Source organism: Tupaia chinensis, unplaced genomic scaffold (assembly GCF_000334495.1).
Source record: "Tupaia chinensis unplaced genomic scaffold, TupChi_1.0 Scaffold000361_2, whole genome shotgun sequence".
Lineage (NCBI taxonomy): Eukaryota > Metazoa > Chordata > Mammalia > Scandentia > Tupaiidae > Tupaia > Tupaia belangeri.
In genome coordinates, this window is record NW_006159858.1 from 2,785,510 (window position 1) to 2,805,587 (window position 20,078).

Genomic DNA, 20,078 nt, shown 5'->3' on the forward strand with positions numbered 1-20,078 from the left:
AGGGAAAGAATGTAAGCAATAGAAATAGAAAAAAAAAATTTCAAAATGGGTTGTCTGGCTTCAACCTAATTTTTGAAATCTTATGAGGACTCAGGCCATAGAGCAGACATCTGGCATTTCACTCCCTGCAGGGGTTGAACTTTATTTTTTTACTTTCTTTTTTTTTTTTACAATTGACAAAGGGTATATACAATCACCAGAGAGAAAGCATTCCCCAATGGGATGAAGTCATGCCACAATCTTTTTTTTCCATTCCTCCTTCCTGTCTGGATTTTGGACATGCATACACACATGCCTGATGTGTTTTTCAAGCCACTGAAGTTGGGATCACACCATGGTCAGCCATGTGAGATCCAGCTCCCTTAACTTCCGAGCTATAGGGCCAGCCTTGAACTGCCCCTTTTTGCCTGTGTCAAATAATAGGCAGTGACACCTGTCAGGCATGTAATGCTTCTGGCCTTAATTTTTTTGTTTGTTTTTTTGGAGCACTTTTTTCTATAGGGTACATGTGCTTGCCAGACAGAGAGATAGAGAGATAGAAAGCAAGAAATCACCCCCAGGGGTGGATGGCCACACTGTAATCCCTTCTCTTCCATTCTCCTCTCGGGATCTTGGGCACACACACACACACACATCTGGCATGAGTTTAAGCCACCAGGTCTGGGACTCAAACCACGATCGACTACGTGGGAGTCCAGCGACGTAGCCATAACTCCATCTACTGATTCCCCTGGCCTTAATACCTTTTTGTTTCTGGTTTCTTCCCTACTAATAAGACTCTGCGTCTTCTCAAGGGAGAAAGAATCATATGACAAGAAACAGCTTAGTTTCCTAGTGCAAAGATAGAGCCAGAATGTTTGCTGAAGCTAAAGACCAGGTTCCAGTGGAGCCTGTGGTGAGAAGGAAACAACAGACCATCACTGATGACTCTGAAATTAATCAAGGCACCTCTTACAGGGTACGTTTTATATGTTGAAACAGAAACGGGGCAAGGACTCCAGGCCAAGACATGTCAGGAAGAAGGCCCAGTTTGGTTACTTTTAGGCAAGTTATGTTTAGCATAAGGATAAAAAGGATCAGCTAGTGGCTTCAGTTAAGTTAGTTAATATTATTGAAGTGTCATATTCAAATCAGCATGAGAATAAGAGGACATCCAATTTTAACCAAATTAAAGGAGCCATTTATGAAGCCAGTGACTTGCAAGAGGATTCATGTCACTCCAAAATCTTGCAGGCCCAAAGCAGGGGGGAAGAAGGTTTATAAGGGTAAAAACTTTTATAAAAAGGAAAAAAAAAAAAAAAAAAACTACACATCTAAGAAAGTACAGGCCTTGAGTTATACGAAAGCAGTTAACAAAAGCCAAAAAAGTGAGTTATCAGGAAGGACGGTTATAATTGGCTGGATAGTCCTAGTTGGCTGTATCTGCTGGTGATAAATGGTGCATCCACTGGTGATAAATATTCAGTTAGGAGGACGGGGATGGATGGCAGTGTTCATCACTGATGATAAGCATTCAGTGAGGAATTTGTAGGATACACATTGGGTCAAGTTACAGGGACAGGGAAATGGCAGTGGAGTCATGTTCAAAATGGAGGTGCTCAAGCTTCAGATGCATGGGTATTGTGTGGGTAGGCTGGCAGAGGTGGGGTGGGGGGTATTGTACCAAGCACATCGTTAATATATATAATACATAGCTATGTGGGACAGTTAAGTACTGTATTGTTGAAGATTAATCAACAAAAGAAAAAAATAAATCAAAGCTCAACTTGAAACCTGATGTAACTAATTGCAATTAGAACCCAACTCCACTAGTGATGCCCAATCAAACTCTGCTTGTTAGTGTTTCGTTCTGCAAATCTCAGGAAGTGAAGGACTCATTTTTATAGGCTAAGTTTTGTGGGGGGTTTTAATGGTTTGAGTGCTTACTTCACTTCTGAAGATTGATTTGAACCCTTTCCTGCCAACCAAAGAAAAGCCCTGAAGCTCATGCTAATAACCTGCCAATCTTCACGAGTCTGGCTGCAACCATTGTTGAAACTTTTAATTACTTCCTTACTGGTTAGCAAACAATATTACCCCAGCATTTCTAGATGCTCTCCTAATGCTCCCCCAACTTCCCCATACCCAACGCCACCCCACATCATGCCCCAGGGCAACTGCTTGCATGGTTGTGGAAGAAACTGATTATCAGAGCTACCTGTAGAGGTGTAAAACCTGCAGTCAGCCATTATTGACATTAGGCAATGGTCTCGGGAACTGAATAACCTATGTGAAGCAACTTCACATAGTTTCAGTATGGTCAGTCAGGACGGGTTCCTGGAAAGTTCTCTAATGGCATCTACCATCAGCAAGTTGTTACTGTCATTACATTTTCTAGCTTCTGGGGTTTTTTGTGTGTCCAAGGAAGAGTCTGGATCAGTGTTGAGGTTCCCAACTCTGGCTGCACAGATTAATCACCTGGAGAGCTTTTTATTATTTTTTTATCATAATTTCTGATGTACAGATAATCATCATACATATTGTGGGGTACATACAATTCAAAGCATGTATACAATGTGTGATAATCGAATCAAAGATATAAACATACTCATCACTGTCAATAAAGAACATTACATTATTTTGTGCACCTTTGATAATCATTCCACTAGTTTTTTGTTGTTATTTTTTCTTTTTGGAGGTATCTAGTGGGTGGGCAATACCCTTTTTTAAAATTTATATTTTTAATCACTGTACATCTTTACAGCATACAAAATGTTTTTTGAGTTCTCAGGGGTTCTCTGTGCAGCCCGCTTGTCGACCACAGTCCTAGCAGATTGCTAGATCCCTGGTGCCATGATCACAAAGCAACTGCTCTTCCCCTGTCGCCAGTGAAAACACTTTGCTTTCCAGGACTGACAATCGGTGCTGGCTGCAGCCTGGCCCAGATGAGAGACATCTTGGCTGAGAGGATCTTGGAGCTCCCAGAGGAGAAAACTCAGACCTTCCGAGCGCTCCTGAAGCACCTACCACATCTGGCGGGCCAGCAGATCCGGAATATGGCAGTATGTTCTCTGGTTTCCATCACTGGGCTCACCATGCCTATTTCTTAATCTCATTGAAATGTGGAAATATGCATTGGCAGGATCAGAAAGCAAAAAGCTCTCAGCAGATTGAAATGACAGGCACAGTAAATAAGAAAGTTAAAGGGATAAACGTTATTTCATATAACTTTTTTGGGGAGTGGGGAGAGGTATTTTGCTATAGGACACATGCGCTCACCAGACAGACAGAGACAGACAGAGAGACAGAAAGCAAGAAATCACCCCCCAGGGGGGATGGCCATGCCGCAATCCCTTCTCCTCCTTTCTCTTCTTGGGATCTTGGGTACGCACGCATACGCGCCTGGCGTCAGTTTAAGCCACCGGGTCCGGGACTCGAACTGGGGTCAACTACGTGGGAGTCCAGTGACATAGCCATTACGCTAACTGCTGGTCCCTCATATAACATTTTTTTTTTTAAGCCACAGGGTCCGGGACGCGAACCGTGGTCGACTACATGGGAGTCCAGTGACATAGCCATTACGCTAACTGCTGGTCCCTCATATAACGTTTTAAAGACAACTATTAAGTCAAGTTCAGTAGATTGACTGAGCAGCAGCACAGGTCAGGAAAAGGACGTCATGGTTTTACTAATTTCATAATAAACCTATCAAAGAATCTAATTTTGTCTTAGGCTGCACTAATGGAAGTATAGTATCTAAGTCTACCCTGAACTGATCACACTACAGCTGGTAAATAATGCTGAGATCTGGGAGGCACACTGAGGTCTGCTTCCTTTCCACCTCAGAAGGTCATGCTGGGGCCAGCAGGTGGCATGGTGGTTGAGGCACTGGACTCACATGGCTGACCATGGTTTGAGTCCCAGATCTGGCAACTTGCTTTCTCACTTTCTCTCTCTCTCTTTCCTCTCTCTCTCTCTCGCGCGCGCGCGTGCGCTCTCATCTCTCTGATGAGCACACATGCCCATAGCAAATTTTAAAATAATAACAATAATAAACAAAATTAAATAATTAATTATTTTAAAAAGTGGAGGCAGGTCATGTTTCCCTTGAAAAAGCTCTCAAGTTGGACCAGCCAGATGGCATGGTGGTTAAGGCGACTAGAATCCCACATGGCTAATAGAGCAGTTTGAGTTCCAGACTCCGCAGCTTGAAAAAGATGCCATGCATGTGCGTGTGTGCCTAAAATCCCTAGAGAAGAAGAGAGAAGGAATTGAGGCATGGCCATCCTCCCTGGGTGGGCACTTTCTCACTTTCCTTCTCTCTGTCTCTGTCTCTCTCTGTGAGTGTACACACCCTAGGACAAACTTTAAAAAAAAAAGCTCTCAACTAATGCCAAAATGTTCTTTCCCATCAGGAACTCTGACTAGACTTCCTGGAGTCTGGCAAGGATTTGGTGGCAGGAGAGCAAGGGGCTGGAAACTCTATCAAAAAGAGAAATGATGGAGGTTGAAGGACAGCCACAGGAAACAGGAGAGACTCCTGGACTGATGTTTTATTACCTATGATCACGAAGGATAGAAGTATGACCGATAGATGACAGTCAAGGGGGCAGATTTCAGCACTCGGGAAACAAGAGAACTTTAAAATTGAGCTGTTCGGGGCTGGCAGGTGGCATGGTGGTTAAGGGTGTTGAACTCCCACATGGCTGACTGCGGTTTGAGTCCCAGACCCGGCATCTTGCTTTCTCACTCTCTCTCTCTCTCTCAATCTCTCTCTCTCTCTCTCATCAAATCAAAATAAAATAAATTAATAAATAATGTTAAATAAAATCATTCTTTAAAAAAAAAAATTGAGTTGTTCATGGAGGAAAGGAGTTCTCTGTTCTCATCTATGTCCAGCCCAGACCACAGTAACTAGGAGGTCACTGTAGAGTCCTTCCCTGTGTCGGGAGGAGTGTATTGAAATGAATAGCCAACCATTTCCTCCCAAGTACTGAGATGCTACAGTCTCTACCAAACCCAAGTGAGATCTCCCGAGGAGAGAAAAGAGCAAGCCTCTGTCAATGGTGTAGATGCCCTAGAACCCTGACGTGGCCCACATGAAGTCCAGCCATTTCAGGCCTATGAGACATGAGGCTGAGATCCTATGTACTGAGAACAGCATCTCTGGGGACCAGCAGTTGGCATAATAGCTATGTCACTGGACTCCCATGTAGTCGACCGCAGTTCAAGTCCCAGACCTGGTGGCTTAAACTCACGCCGGGAGCGTGTGCATGCGTGCCCAAGATCCCAAGAGGAGAATGGAGGAGAAGGGACTGTGGCATGGCCATCCCCCCTGGGGGGGTGATTTCTTGCTTTTTGTCTCTCTGTCTCTCTCTGTCTTTCTGGCGAGCGCATGTGCCCTATAGCAAAAATCTCTCCCAAAAGAAAAAAAAAAGAGAGAGAGAACAGCATCTCTCTAGCCAGCACCATGGTCATCTGTACTGTGGCCAAGGCTAGGGAGGAGTGACTCAGAATTGGCCATTCAGCCTCCCTACTCAAGTTCGAATCTCAGGCCAGACCTTAGGCAAGTTTGATCATTTCTCTGTGCCCCAGTGTCTTCATCTGTAAAATAGAAATAATCCCTGGGTGGTAGTGAGGACAGTGTGAGCAAATGTGTGTCAGAGGTTAGCAGGTGGAAATGTTAGGGAGCATTGGTTACCTTCAACTCCTCTTCTGGTCACAGAGAGCCAGTGGGAGGGGTCCTTCTGGCACTCTGAACTGTGTTCCTTCTGCAAAGGAGAAAGGGGCTGAACTGATCAGCATTCCTCTCGACCCTTCCACAGCCACTGTGAGGACTATGAGCAGTCTGTGAACAGAGGAATTAAGCGGCAGAATAACTGAGCTGTCACTCTCTCTCCTCAGTCCTTAGGGGGACACATCATAAGCCGGCATTGCTATTCTGACCTGAATCCAGTTCTTGCTGTGGGCAATGCTACTCTCAATCTGATATCAGAAGGTAAACTACCTCAAAACAGTCTGAACAGCACCTTAAGTCTGTTTCTTCTTTTCTACTTCTTTATTTACTAATTATTTAAGTTTGTTTACTTATTTCTTCTGAGAGAGAGCAATGCCCTAACGGGATCCTCTCACCATGATTTGCCCTCAACCTCAGTCAAGCTCAATCGCAGACATGCACCCACACCCAGTGTGCTCGGGGGACCTGGATGCCAATTCAGGACCTTCGCCATGTGGTTGTATTACCACAGTGCCATTGCCTGCCCCCTCCTTTTTTTACGGAATTATTGCAAGTCAGAGCCCAGGTCCCTGGCTCTCGACTCACCATGGGAAGCTCAGGCTGGTGAGAGAAGGTTATTGATGCAAGTCGAAGCTAATGTGCCCTCTGACATCACACACATGCCTGTGCACACAACCTGGGATCACATGCTTAGTCAGCCCATGTGAGCTGGTGTGTTTTTGCTTGACCCATAAATGCCAGGGGTGGTCTGCAGAGGCTGGAGTGATTGTGCATTTGCAGTAAGCACCTTTCCCATGGCCTGAAGGACCACTCTCTGCTTCCTGCACCCTCCTCGTCTCATGGCTCTCCCTCCACCAGCACAGCATAGTCCAGGGCCTCCCCCACAGAGGCCTCTAAGTTGTCCTCCTTCCCCCCAGTGGCTGTATAAGAAGCCACCATCTAGTAAGGACTTGTGGGTCCCTGGAGGCAGGGGGAAGATAGTAATTAATTTTAATTGCTGACTGAGATCAACATTCCTTGGGATGGCTCCTCACTAACCACCATGCCATCTCCCCAAAGTACTCAGTGCTCTCACTGCCTCCGGCTGCAGCAGCGATGCTACTGCCACTTGACTGGGTGCGACCTACATGCCAGGCTACACGTCACACATCTAACCTCTAATAGCCTCAACTTCCCAGGTGGGGTCACTCGTCAAGGGAGGCTTGGGATGTTATCTTAGTCCATTTGTGCTGCTGTAATGAACTGCCTGAGACTGGGTCATTTCTAGAGAACAGAAATTTGTTTCCTCGTATTTCTAGAGGCTGGGAAGTTCAAGATCCGGGCACAACTGTTGAGTTCCTTCTTGCTGTGTCTTCCTATGGTGGGAAATGCAAAGGCAAGAGGGGGCCAAACTGACCCTTTTATAACAGCACCACCCCCACCCATGGCCGCATGGCCTGATGACCTCCTAAGGGTCCCACGTCTTGCTACTGTTACAATGGCAACTTAACTTCAGCTGTGTTTGAGAGGAGGCACGCACTCACGCCATAGGAAATGTGAACCCCATTTCTCTGATTTCCCAGCAGATATACTTGCCTGCTCTCCCCACAGCCCCTCACTCTAAAGTACCCCTTCTGTTACTCCCTTCCCTCCCCTACAACCCATCCACTGCCCACTCCCTCTGTCCTTACCACTAGCCCAGTCAATCACGGACTCACTGGTACCTCCTGTAGACTGACAGTGTCCCACGCACGGGGCTGCAGAAGGAGCCATCACAATACCTCCAGAGTATATCCAACCAGGAACAGCATCCTGGGTGTCATCACCCTCCCTGAGGTATCTACTAGCTGACATGATCCAGTCCCTGCTCTTGGGAATTCTGAGGTGTTAGGAAAAAGGAAAGACTTGGTGGCCAAGAGAAAGTGTTTGTTCCCCCCACCACTGCTACCAGCTCTCACCCTACTCAGTTTTGCCTGAGGCCCAGCCAGACCCATCCTACTGATTCAGGCTTCCATTACACCAGTGCAGCCCCGTCAGCCCAGGGATCAAAGGCGTGTTGTCCCTGGGCTGTACTTTTCCAAGCCAGGGGCATAGTTGTGATCACCAAGAGTTTTTGTGAATTGTGCACTTTGCTTTAAAGGTATAAGTGTAAGGCCTGGCAGGTGGCATGGGGGTTGAGGCGCTGGACTCCCACATGGTCAACCACAGTTCAAGCCCCAGACCTGGAGGCTTGCTTTCTCACTTTGCCTTCCTGTCTCTCTCTGGTCAAATTAAGTAATAATAATGATAATAATAAGTAAAATTAAATAAATAATTCTCTTTTAAAATAAAATAATAAGGGTATAAGTGTCTGTCTCAGAAGCTGGCAGCAGAAGCAAGATCAAAAAGCAATCCAATGATTTGAACTCTGTCAAATAGTGCAACAAACCTTGTATAATTTAAGTGACTCTCATATTAATCTTTTATTAAGAGAGACTTTTGCTGTAGGGCATGTTTTCTCACTGGAGAGACAGAAAGAGAGAGAGAGAGAGAGAGAGAGGAAGCAAAAATCACCCTTCACAGGGGATGAACACACCACAATCCCTTCTCCTCCATTCTCCTCTCAGGATTTTGGGCACACACGTACACGCGCCCAGTGTGAGATTTAAGCCACCAGGTCTGGGACTCAAACTACGGTCTACTATGTGGGAGTTCAGCGACATAACCATTACACCATCTGCTGGTCTCATCTCTTTTTTTTATTAATTAATTTATTTTCTATATACATTAAATGACATTGTTTAGCTTATGAAGTGAACATTTCAATATGTGAACATTTCTCCCCAGTCCCATTGATCAAAATATCTTCAACAGGTAACACCACACCTCCCCATTCCGTCACTGCTCTGCCTCTGTATCCCTCCTCCAAATGTCCATCCCTAGCCCCACTCCTCCACACACACCATGATCTTAAGGGCTCCATGGGCTCTATACAGTTAACCAGCCTCTGCAGAAAGATGAACCCACGCCTGCCAGGTGCAGGATGCTCAGTACACATGGCTTGTGCACTGACGAGAGTAAATGTCGTGGAGCAGCCGCCCTGCCCCTTTCTGTGGAGAGAGCAGGGATCTTTGCAACCATCCACAGACTCAGACCTCTGTGTCGCTCTGTGCAGAGAAGGCTGACCTTTTCTTCTCCCCTGCCAACATTTGAAAGTACAGAATAATCTCGCTTTTCTTGTTGTGATCATACAGAAATGAATTTTCTTCCACAGAAGGCTCGCGGCAGATTCCTTTAAATGAATATTTTCTTGCTGGGTTGGCAAGTGCAGACCTTAGGCCAAAGGAAATTTTGGAATCCGTGCATATCCCTCACTCTCGGAAGGTAAGAATTCCATTGGTTGCATTTGAGGGGTGTTTTTCCCTTTTCATAACTGAGTCCTGTTCTCTTTAGAAATCTAAAAACAGATGGAAGGGAAATGGCTCTGTCCTGAAAGCCTGTTTCCTGTCCCTCTGTGGGTCATCCCTCTGTGGGTTGTCCAGCATCAAGGCCCTCAGCTGTGAGCGACCAGCTTCTCTGGGGTGTGGATCTGGGCTGTCAGTTCAGGTGCAGGGCGGAGCTTGCTGAGAGCCTGCCCTGCTGCCACACCTCCTTCTGTCCCTGGGAAAAGCTCTCTGGCTATGATATGGAGCTCCTCTCCTGCCACCCGCCCATAGAGGGATGGAGGCTAGGGCTTGCCTCTGCACTCCCATTCCTGCCAACCCTAATGGATCATAGGAGCATGAGGGACTCCAGACATTTGCTAACCCATGATCCCTCCGGTTGATGTGGTCGCCCAGCTGGTTATGGAGGTAGCCCTCTGTCCTCACCTCCTGCTCCTGGTGCTGCCCCCGAGGTTGTACCTGAATCCAGGAGGAGGATCTTCCCAGAGAGAAGAAATACCCACCTCCTAACACACGAACATACTCACAAGATCAAAGCCAGGAGTTAGCTCGGTTATGGGGGAAGTCTGATGTTAAGTTTTGCTCTCAGCCATGGATGATCCTCATTAGTGTTTCCTTTTGAATGGAAACTTTGCATTTGTTCCCATGCAAATGCACCTCTGTGTGAAGGCAGCAGGCAGAAGCAGGCAGAGCACCATCAAGAGCTGCACGGAAGGAAATGCACTTCGGGTCACAGGCTGTCTTCACTGGTCCTGCCTCAGTCAGCTGGGGTAGCCATCATTTTCCGACTCTTGCTCCTGATACAAGAGTCCCCAGTGCGCTGATGGAAAGTTTTATTTTCTTTTGAGTTTGCGAGATGAAAAAGAAGGTTTTACAAATCAAGGAATGCAGTGGGCTTTCTGTACTTCAGACAAACCATGTGTAAGCCTCTGCGTTAGGAGGCCTCCTCCTCACCGGAGACAGACATGTGAAGACCATAGGGAACTCAGCACACGGAAGTGTTCCAGTCATGTATTTCCACAGCATCTGTGCAGAGGGATCCTGGCCTCAGGAGAATGTGCAACGTGATCTCTGTTCCTTGAGGGTGTCCAGGACCTTGGACTGGACCTTTGGGAGGACACCATTCTCACTTTGAATGAGAAGGTAGTCAAGATGCTCGAACTGTGCCAACTCTCTTCTGTGTCCCTGTAGTTTGAGTCTAAGTGATTAATTAGAGGCACCAAGAAATATAAACCATGCTTTTACAATAGTTTTGACATAACAGATAACCCCAAGTGGTTTTTGTCTCCACAGTGGGAATTCGTGTCAGCCTTCCGACAGGCCCAGTGTCAGCAAAATGCCTTGCCCGATGTGAATGCTGGCATGCGAGTCCTTTTCAAAGAAGGCACAGACACCATTGAGGACCTGAGTGTTGCCTACGGAGGGGTAGGGGCTGCCACCATCTGTGCACAGAAATCCTGCCAGCAGCTCCTCGGGAGGTAATCAATGAGCCCCACCCCCTGAGAGTGAATCTTGACCTTAGAAAAAACAAGTGAATGGGACCAGCAGGTTGCATGGTAGTTAAGACTCTGGACTCCCACATGGCTGACCACAATTTGAGTCCCAGAACTGGAGACTTACATGCCAGGCATGCACGCATATGTGCCCAAAATTCCAGGAAAAGAATGGAGGAGAAGGCATTGTATCATGGCCATCCCGGGGGGATGGGGGGAATTTCTCACTTTCCCTCTCACTCTCTGTCTCTCTCCAATGAGTGGATGCATCCTATGGCAACCCCAGCCAAATAAAAAGAAAGAAAAGAAAAGAAAAGAGAAAAAAAAGTGGAAATCTGGATCTGGCAAGTGTTCATAAAGCCCTTACTAAAACTACTAAATATATAATCACCGTTCTTTCTGTAATTTCACTAAACGAATTAAACTTTATTGATTTCAAATAATTGATCGCCACTCTTTGAGTGAAGGATTCAACAAAATAGCTCAGGCCTGAGCTCAACCAGAAAGTGAGTTTTCTCATCCAGGCCTCATACTCCTACACAGTTCAAGGCTCCAGCAAACCCACACTGGGCAGCATGCAAGTGGCACCTACCACTCTCATTGCTGGGTACTGTCTTTCTTCCTCAGTAAAGGCAAGATCCATGTCTGAGACCTGTTCAGACGTGGCCCTAAGGGGTCTCTTTATATTATGACTTCTTATTCACATCTGATCATTATTTATCTTTATAGCACACAATATGGTTTTTCAAAGTATGCATACAGCACGTGACAGATCAAGGACATCCTTGATTTGGTCTATTTAGTTAGTCCCTGGCCATAGTATATTCTAGCTCTGCAGCATATTTGGTTCATGTTGCAATAGAATGGATCTATCTCACTCTGCCATAACTCTTGGACTACTTAATGCAACCTCCCGAGGCCTTGATTTTCCTTAGGGGCTCGACTAGGTGTTTCCTAAGATCCACTCCAACTCAAAAAAGGGAACTCTAGGGTCTCTAAAATGTTGCCATCCAGTGTCCCACACCTGCCCTGCCATTGAGGCTGCCCTTTAACTGGCTCTTTCTGCTCTACCAGGCGCTGGAATGAGCTGATGCTGGATGAGGCTTGCAGATTGCTTCTGGATGAAGTCTCTCTCCCAGGCTCGGCTCCGGGTGGCAGAGTGGAGTTCAGAAGGACTCTGGTAGTCAGCTTCCTCTTCAAATTCTACTTGGAGGTTTTGCAGGAACTGAAGAAGCCCCTGAAGCTGTTATCTGTGCCTGTGAGTGCTCTGGTGTGTTCGTTGGCTAGGGCTGCTATAACAAAGCACCACCAACCGTGTCACTTAAACAACAGAAATTGTTATCTCACGGTTCTGGAGGCAGGAAGTCCTAGAAGGGGGGAGAGGGTTGTGAAGGAAAACCAGTTCCATGCCTTTCTCCTAGCTTCTGGTGGTTTGCAGACAGTCTTTGCCGCTCCATGGCTTGTGGAGATCAGCCTGGTCTCTGCCTTCATATGGTGTTCTCCCTGTGTGCAGTCTATGTCCAAATTTCCCTTTCTTATAAGGACACCCATCATTTAGGGTTAGGGCCCATCCTGACGGCCTCATTTTAACTTGATTACTTCTGTAGCAAAGACCTCAGCTTATTTGGATAAGGTCACGTTCTGAGACACTAGGGAGTTAGACCTTTAACATACGAAGTTTTGAGAACGCATTCAATCCATAACATCTGGTTTAATGTGCTCTGTGCAGCCATAAGCTCATAGTTTTCCCACTACTGTGGCCAACTCTATCATGGGCAACCAATGCCACTACCTCTCACCTGTTCTGGGTCAGGCCTGGTTGGTTGTTCTCCCAGGATTCAGCCAACCCTAAGGGGCTCCATGAGACTCAGGTGTCAAATTACCATCAGCCCAGTGTCTAAGTGATGTTTACAACAGATTCTGAGCACTGAACATTCTAATGTCCTTGCCTTCAGTGTGCAGTTATTTTCTTTTAACATACCTTTACTGAAGGGTAATTTACATATAACTAAATGCATCCTTTTAAATTCAGTGCATTTTGACACATGTCTATACTTCTGTGGCAGCCACCTTCAACTAAACATTTTCATTGCCCCAAAAAGTACATTTGTGCCCCCCTGTGTCACTACCCCACTCCTGCTTTGTGGCAGTCTAGAATCATTTTGTCTATTCTAGAATTTTATACCCAACATGAGATATTAAATAAAATTCTATTTTTGAAAAAGATCATAACTGGGACCAGCCAGGTGGCATGGTGGTGAAAGCTGCTGGATCCCACATGGCCAACAGTGTGGGTCAAGTCCCGGACCCAAAAAAAAAAAAAAAGCACACATTGGGCATATGTGTGTGTGTGCCCACAATCCCAAGAGGAAAATGGAGATGGGATCGCAGTGCGGCCATCCTCCCGGGGGGTGATTTCTCACTTTCTCTCTTTCTCTCTCCCCCTATGTCCCTCTCCAGCAAGCTCACATGCTTTATAGAAAAACTAAAATCTTAAAAATTTATTTAAGAAAAGATCAAAATGGATGCGTATGCTAATACTTAAGTAGCTTTCTAGAGTTTCTGATTGTAAACTTCTGGAATAAGTTAAGGTAAGCAAAGAACAATATTCTCTCTCCCTCCCTCCTTCCCTCCCTCCTCCTCTGACCAGGATTACAGCTTTCTCCATACCTTGCACTTGCAGTTGCCCAGCCACATCCTTTCTCAAGTTTGCTGTTGCTAAAGCATCTAAGTTTCATCGACTGAGATGAAGACCCTCACCAACTACATTTCACAAGGATAATTCTTGCTGCCATTTAATTACTGAGTCAAAACCCTTGAAGTGTTCCAAATTCTACTACTCTTCCAAATTCTACTACTCTTCCAGAAGAGCTGATTTTCTGAGGGGAAAAAACATCAGGAATTGGGCCTTTTCATGTTCAGTGACTTCTGCTTACTCTGGGATGGCTTTGCTTCTTTGCTGCTGCTGCTGCTGCCCCTACCCCAGTTCACTGGCAGGCCTCTCCCTCCTCAGGGTGACTCAAGGATCATATCAAACAAGCAGCCCTAGTCCTCTTCAGTGGAAAAGAGGAGGCACTGGTGGCAAGAAACAGTCATAGAAGTGAGAGCCCTGGAGGCAATATAGATTTTGGTTGACCAGCTGCCCTGACTACACTAGCCACGTCATTTTCATATAAACCTAGGTTTTGTCATATACTAACCAGATTATCTTTATTCTGTTGAATCATCTCTCAGGACAGCCGTCGTTATCCTGAAATTCCAGACCGATTCCTAAGTGCTCTAGAAGATTTCCCACTCACAATACCCCAGGGAGTCCAAACATACCAGGTCAGTGAGTTTTATTTAACTGAAACCTAGAAACGAAGAGATAAGCTAAAGTTATACTAAGTGAGCAAGTGTTTCAGATTTGCAATTTTTAGTTCTGGTTTTCTAGTTGTTTCTAGCACGTTGGCCCTGTTTAGGCCACAACAGGGGTTAGCTGGAATCTAAGGTCAGGCTGAAGCTGCTGCAAGATGTACTCCAAGATGAGCCAGCTGACTGATCTATAGACCAATCATTATAGTCTATTAAGAGTTATATTCTTTGGGCATTTCTTTGATATTTACTGAGAAGAGGAGCTGAGCCAGAAGGTTCAGCTTCCAGCCCTGATTGCTTAATCTCCAGTCTGCAAACAAGAGTCCTGAAATGAACTGAACTCTCTCCCTCCTTAGGACAGTTCAGAAATGGCCTATTCTTGCTAGAGTACGGCCCCACCCCATCCACATCACACACAAACACCTTCCCAGAGGAGAGATTCAGAATAAACACTCTCCCCAACTCCTTAAACTCCTAGTGATGCTTACACTTAGAGGACACTCAGGGCACCTTTATTAATCTGGGTCTGGGGGTCTATTGCCATCCCCTGTCCTCTACCAGCAGCCTGATCAAGTTGGTATCAGTGGCTTAGATTTTGGTCCCCCAACCTGAGAACTATATTATGTTTTTTTAAAAGAATTATTTATTTTACCTTATTATAATTATGTTTTAATTTGCTATAGGGTATGTGTATTCACTCAAGACAGACAGAGAGAAAGAAAGAAATTAAGAAAGCAAGCCACCTTATCCGGGATTTGAAATGTGGTTGGCTGGACATGTGGGAGTCCAGTGTCCCAACCACCCTACCACCTACTGAACCCAAGAACTAAACCACTTTAAGCCTCATCATACCACCTACTGACCCCAAGAACTAAACCACTTTAAGCCTCATCATCACGATCACTTTATATCTATTTGGATTGATTATTGCCAACATGAACAAGCAGAACAGAGAGGCTAAATTCATGAAGAAGAGATACAGTGCCCCTTCACCTCCTTTACCATTTTGTCAAAACATTGGCCCTGTCTAAGGCATTGCCACACAATGGAGGCATTCCATAACTGAAATGGCAATTCCCCATCCTAGTTACATCATAAATTGTCACACCCGTCATCTGACCCACTCCAGTGTTTGTTGCCAAGGGTGAATATCCAATTGCTCAATCCTGAATCCACAGTGTTGGTGTTCGTCCAGGCCACTTCTGAAAAGTAAAGGTTTTTAGGGAAAGTTTTGCTTTTTCTGTAGAGCGTCACTCCTCACCAGCCTCTCCAAGACCCAGTGGGACGCCCCATCATGCATTTGTCAGGCCTTAAACATGCCACCGGGGAAGCCATATTTTGTGACGACATCCCCATGGTGGATAAAGAGCTTTTCATGGCTTTGGTGACCAGTACCCGGGCTCATGCAAAAATCATGTAAGTAAATAAAATGCTCTCAAAAGCATCCCTATGGATTCCTTTGGTGGAATGTACCCATTCTCCTGTAATGTCTGGGACATAAGGAGCCTAAAATGGAATGAATAAAGAAAAGGCTCTCAGTCCCAGGAGAAAGAAAGGAAAGTGTCTGGAAATAGCCATCATGAAAGAATAAAAATTATGGTTACAGGCCCTTAACCTCATAAAAGCCTCCTCTCCCTGGTGTGGCTTCAGGCATGGCTCAGAGGAATGACTCTGATACAGGGCTTTCAGCTGGTTATAAAGCATTCCAATGCCTACTTCATTTCTGAACGATAAACAGCACCATATTAAGCTTCTGAATAATGGTTACGTCACTGAGCTCTCACATAGCTGGTCGTGCCACAACCACATAGGCCCTCCCCCTACAACACCTCCCCTGGCAGCTGAGGTGTTACCTACTGGTCCAGTGAGGGGCCCTCCAAGACCCTACTCCATTGCAGGTTCGTTCTGACTGATTAGGACCTAAGCGGGATTCTTAATGATATATTTTGATTTTCAACCATGCTTTAACTCTCTTTTAAATCTGGGGCTCTTAAAGCTTGCTGACTTTTTTTTTTTTATAGAGGTTTTCGCTATAGGGCGCGTGCACTCACCAGACAGACAGAGAGAGACAGAGAGACAGAAAGCGAGAAATCATCCCCCAGAGGGGATGGTCATGCCGCAATCCCTTCTCCTCCATTCTCCTCTCGAGATCTTGGGCACGCACGCATACGTGCCCGGCGTGAGCTTTAAGCCACCGGGTCCAGGACGCGAACCATGGTCAACTATGTGGGAGTCCAGCGACATAGCCATTACACTAACTGCTGGTTCCCCTGACTTCTTAAATATCTTTCTGGGACCAGGCAGTAGTGCAGTGGTAATGCAATTAGTCCCCTATGGAAGGGTCCTGGGTTCATATCCTGATACCTTTCTGTGCACACACCAGCATGACCATGATCCAGGCTGCCTAAGCCAGTGGTATAAAGACCGTGTTGGGAGTGCCTGTTTCTCTATCTCCCTCTCATGAAAGAAATAAAGAGAGAAAGAAAAATTAGAAATATATATTTATAAATACATTTAGACATACATTTGTGTGTATTTACATATAAATTATCTTGTTTAGATCAATTGATTCAGCTGAGGCCCTGGAACTACCTGGGGTGGTTGACGTGATAACAGCTGAAGACATTCCGGGCACCAATGGGGCTGAAGATGACAGATTGTTGGCTGTAGATGAGGTAGGTGTGTGACATGCTTTCCCATATGGCTTTGTGCAGACAACTGACCAAGGTGCCACCTCCAACCAGCATTGTATCACTTCCAGCTCTCTCTGCCATTAAGGGATAGAAGTACCAAGCCTTCCAGCTTCCCTCACCCCTAATGTATATACTCATCCTACTAGAATTCTGGAGTCAAGAATTAGCGATATTAAAAGGAAACTTACTACAGAAAAGCAGTGAATCCTAGTTCTGCCACTGTGTGCTCTTAAGCCCATTTACCCTCTTCTAAAGAGTAAATGCAAAGAACAGGTCTATATTGTGATAGAATACTCTGGAAAGATCTAGAAAAGAGAGTTAAAAAAAATACACTCCGTCTTATTGACACTGAACTCACAACTCCTTCTCCTGGACTTCACCTACTTCCCATCCACCTTTGCATGCTCCATTCTTAGTGAAGTTGCTCTGACTATTTGTGTAATTCAAAGTCAACAGTCCTTCACTGAGCACTTGATTTTGGACTCAGACTGCCTAGATTCATGTTTAGCTCTTCCATGTATGGCTATGTGTCTTGGGCTTTATCATCGCTGAAAAGGGAATAATGACAGCACTACTTGGTTATGTGGTTGTGATTTTTAAATGAGCTAACACATGTAAAGTGCTTAGGATAGTGCTTGGCATGTGAAAGATCTCAGTAAGTCCTCGCTATTGCTGCATCTCAATGAGTCCTGCACAAAATGTTTCTCTTCCGGCATGGCACAAATCACTTTTTTGTTGTTGTTGAAGTTCAGATGAAGAGGTTGGCTGTTATTTAGGAGCTGTATTAGTCTGATCTGACTACCACGATAAAATATCACATACTTGCTTTGGGGACCAGCAGATGGCATAATGGTTACGTCATTGGACTCTCACATAGTTGATCGTGATTCAAATACCAGACCTGGCAACTTAAAACTCACGCCAGGCGCATGTGCATGCATGCCCAAAATCCTGAAAGAAGAATGAAAGAGAAGGGATTGCAGTGTGGCCATCCTCCCTGGGGGGTGATTTCTGACTTTTCTGTCTGTCTCTCTCCATCTCTCCGGCTAGTGCACATGACCTATAGTGAAAATCTCTCTTTATAAATAAATAAATAACAAGACCAGTAGTCATAATGGATTAGGGCCTCATCCTTATTACTTCATTTAACCTTAGTTACCTCTTTAAAAGTCTTGTTTCCAAAGATAGCCACATTAGAGGTCAGATCCTCAACCCACAGCTTTTGGAGGGACACGTTTTAGTCCAAAGCAGGATCCACATTGTACAGAAAAATACTTTTTCTTATCTTTAAACTCGAAAATGACAGCATAAAGGCAACTCACGTTAACCAAGCTGAACAGAGGATATAGTATACTTTCATTCACTCTGGGCTTTACAGTTACTTAATAAAACGGCCAACGACACTGTCTTCATTATTTAAATTATCTTTTGTGTTAAAAAGTTTTTAAAGTCTTTAACCAAGCACATGTATTGAATGTGACCCCATTGTGGTTTCTATTGCTCAATAATGACATCTAAGACGCTAGCCACTGGTAAGGTTGAGGCAATCTTGTTTTCATCCAGAAGATTCTGTTTCTTGCATGTACTTTCCATAGGTCTTTTGCGTGGGCCAGATCATCTGTGCTGTGGTTGCAGAGACAGATGTACAGGCAAAGCAAGCAATCGAAATGATAAAGATCACTTATGAAGATCTAGAACCTGTTATCTTCACCATCGAGGTAAGCAGGGTTGGCCAGTCTCTCCCTACGATTGTAGAATCAAATATCTTTGTAAATATCTCGACATAAAATGAACTCTTGGGTGAGTAGAACCTGCCACACCTGATTGCAAAGGGAACCAAGAAGTATAGATTTTATTCCAGGTGGCTTTGTATCTGCTAAAAATCAGGGACTTTCTTACTTGTAGAGGAGGATGAGAATGAATAATGTTTGCAAGATGAGCCTAAAGCAGTGGGAGTTTTGTGGTGGAATGCCGTAGAAAATTCCACTCTCATTTCTTGGTCTGATACTGGAATTCAAATCCTATTTCTGGGGAAGATAATGGAGTGAGAATAGAAAAGTCAGGTGTAGACTGCAGTTTGCAGGTTCTAATTCAATGAGGGACAGATTCAGAGTAGTTGAGTTGAGAAATACTTGTGTGTGCTTGTGACAGACCACACAAAGTGTTCAGAAGCTGGAGTGAATCACTGAACATTTTTAAATGTACCCAAACGGTACAAGCTGCTCAATATTCAAAGAAAGCCATGCTTCTTAATCTCTCTAACCAAATCAGTTCTTCTCCAAATTCTCATTTGCCAACCTTGCAGAAGTCCAGGTCATTTTTCTTGGCTATTCTCCTTCCTTGGGTTGTACTAGGATCCTAATACAGCCTTTTCAAATTTCGACTCTAAGCCCACTTTCCTCAAGGGCGAAATGGCACCCAGAGGACACGCCCATGCCATATTCTGAGGCTCAGAACAGCTAGGGCTCCCTTGGCATGAACTGTCCAGAGTCAGTTTACAGAATTCTTCTGTGGAGCCAGCTGGTGGTGCTGGTGGTGCTGGCGGTGCTGGTGGCATGGTGGAGAAGGTGGCTGGATCCCACATGACACAGTTCAAGTTTCATACCCAGCAACTTGAAAAACATGCTGGGCACATACGAGTGTCCAAAAGAAATGAAGAAGAAGGGATAGTGGTGTGACCATTCCTATTTTAGAGTGCTTACTCACTTTCCTTCTCTCTCTTTCTCTGGCAAATTAAAAAGGAAAAAAGAAAGAAAGAAAGAAAGGAAAGAAAGGAAAGAAAGAAAGAAACAAAGAAAGAAAGAAAGAAAGAAAGAAAGAAAGAAAGAAAGAGAGAAAGAGAGAGAAAGAAAGAAAGAAAGTAGTTCTGTTACCGAAAGCAAATAACAAAATAGTCACATATACCAATACTGATTTATCCATCTATTCATTCATTTATTTGTATGACTGCATGTATGAGAGGCAGTGTAAGGTGGTGGTTAAAAACACAGGTCCTAGAGACAAACCACCAGGTGTGAATAGTGGTTGCACCACTTTCTGGCTCTGTGGCCTTAAGCAAATTATGTAAACTTTTTGTGCCATGGTTTCATTATCTGTAAAATGAAGACAAAATTACTAATATGTATTTCTTGGGTCAGCAGGTTGTATATGGCCAACCACAGTCCAGGTCCTGGACCTGGCAACTTTCTCTCTCTCTCTCTCTCTCTCTCTCGTCCTATAGAAAATTTTTTAAATAATAAATAAATAAATAAGTAGTTCATGAGAACCAGCAGTTAGTGTAATGGCTATGTCGCTGGACTCCCACGTTGTTGACCGCGGTTCGCATCCCGGACCCGGTGGCTTAAAACTCACGCTGGGCGCGTGTGTGCGTGCGTGCCCAAGATCCCAAGAGGAGAATGGAGGAGAAGGGATTGCGGCGTGA

The 20,078-nt window shown here is 45.0% G+C and overlaps 1 protein-coding gene across 1 annotated transcript in view; it reads left to right on the forward strand.

Moving 5' to 3' along the window:
* Positions 1 to 20,078, forward strand: part of LOC102484619 (aldehyde oxidase 2) — a 111,534-nt gene that overhangs the window by 26,893 nt on the left and 64,563 nt on the right. The window contains exons 11-19 of the mRNA XM_006152997.3: positions 2,890 to 3,041; positions 5,884 to 5,977; positions 8,949 to 9,058; positions 10,411 to 10,595; positions 11,685 to 11,868; positions 13,845 to 13,937; positions 15,211 to 15,380; positions 16,525 to 16,639; positions 18,253 to 18,375. Of these exons, the coding sequence (XP_006153059.1) occupies positions 2,890 to 3,041; positions 5,884 to 5,977; positions 8,949 to 9,058; positions 10,411 to 10,595; positions 11,685 to 11,868; positions 13,845 to 13,937; positions 15,211 to 15,380; positions 16,525 to 16,639; positions 18,253 to 18,375 (1,226 nt within the window). The remainder of the gene's footprint in view (positions 1 to 2,889; positions 3,042 to 5,883; positions 5,978 to 8,948; positions 9,059 to 10,410; positions 10,596 to 11,684; positions 11,869 to 13,844; positions 13,938 to 15,210; positions 15,381 to 16,524; positions 16,640 to 18,252; positions 18,376 to 20,078) is intronic.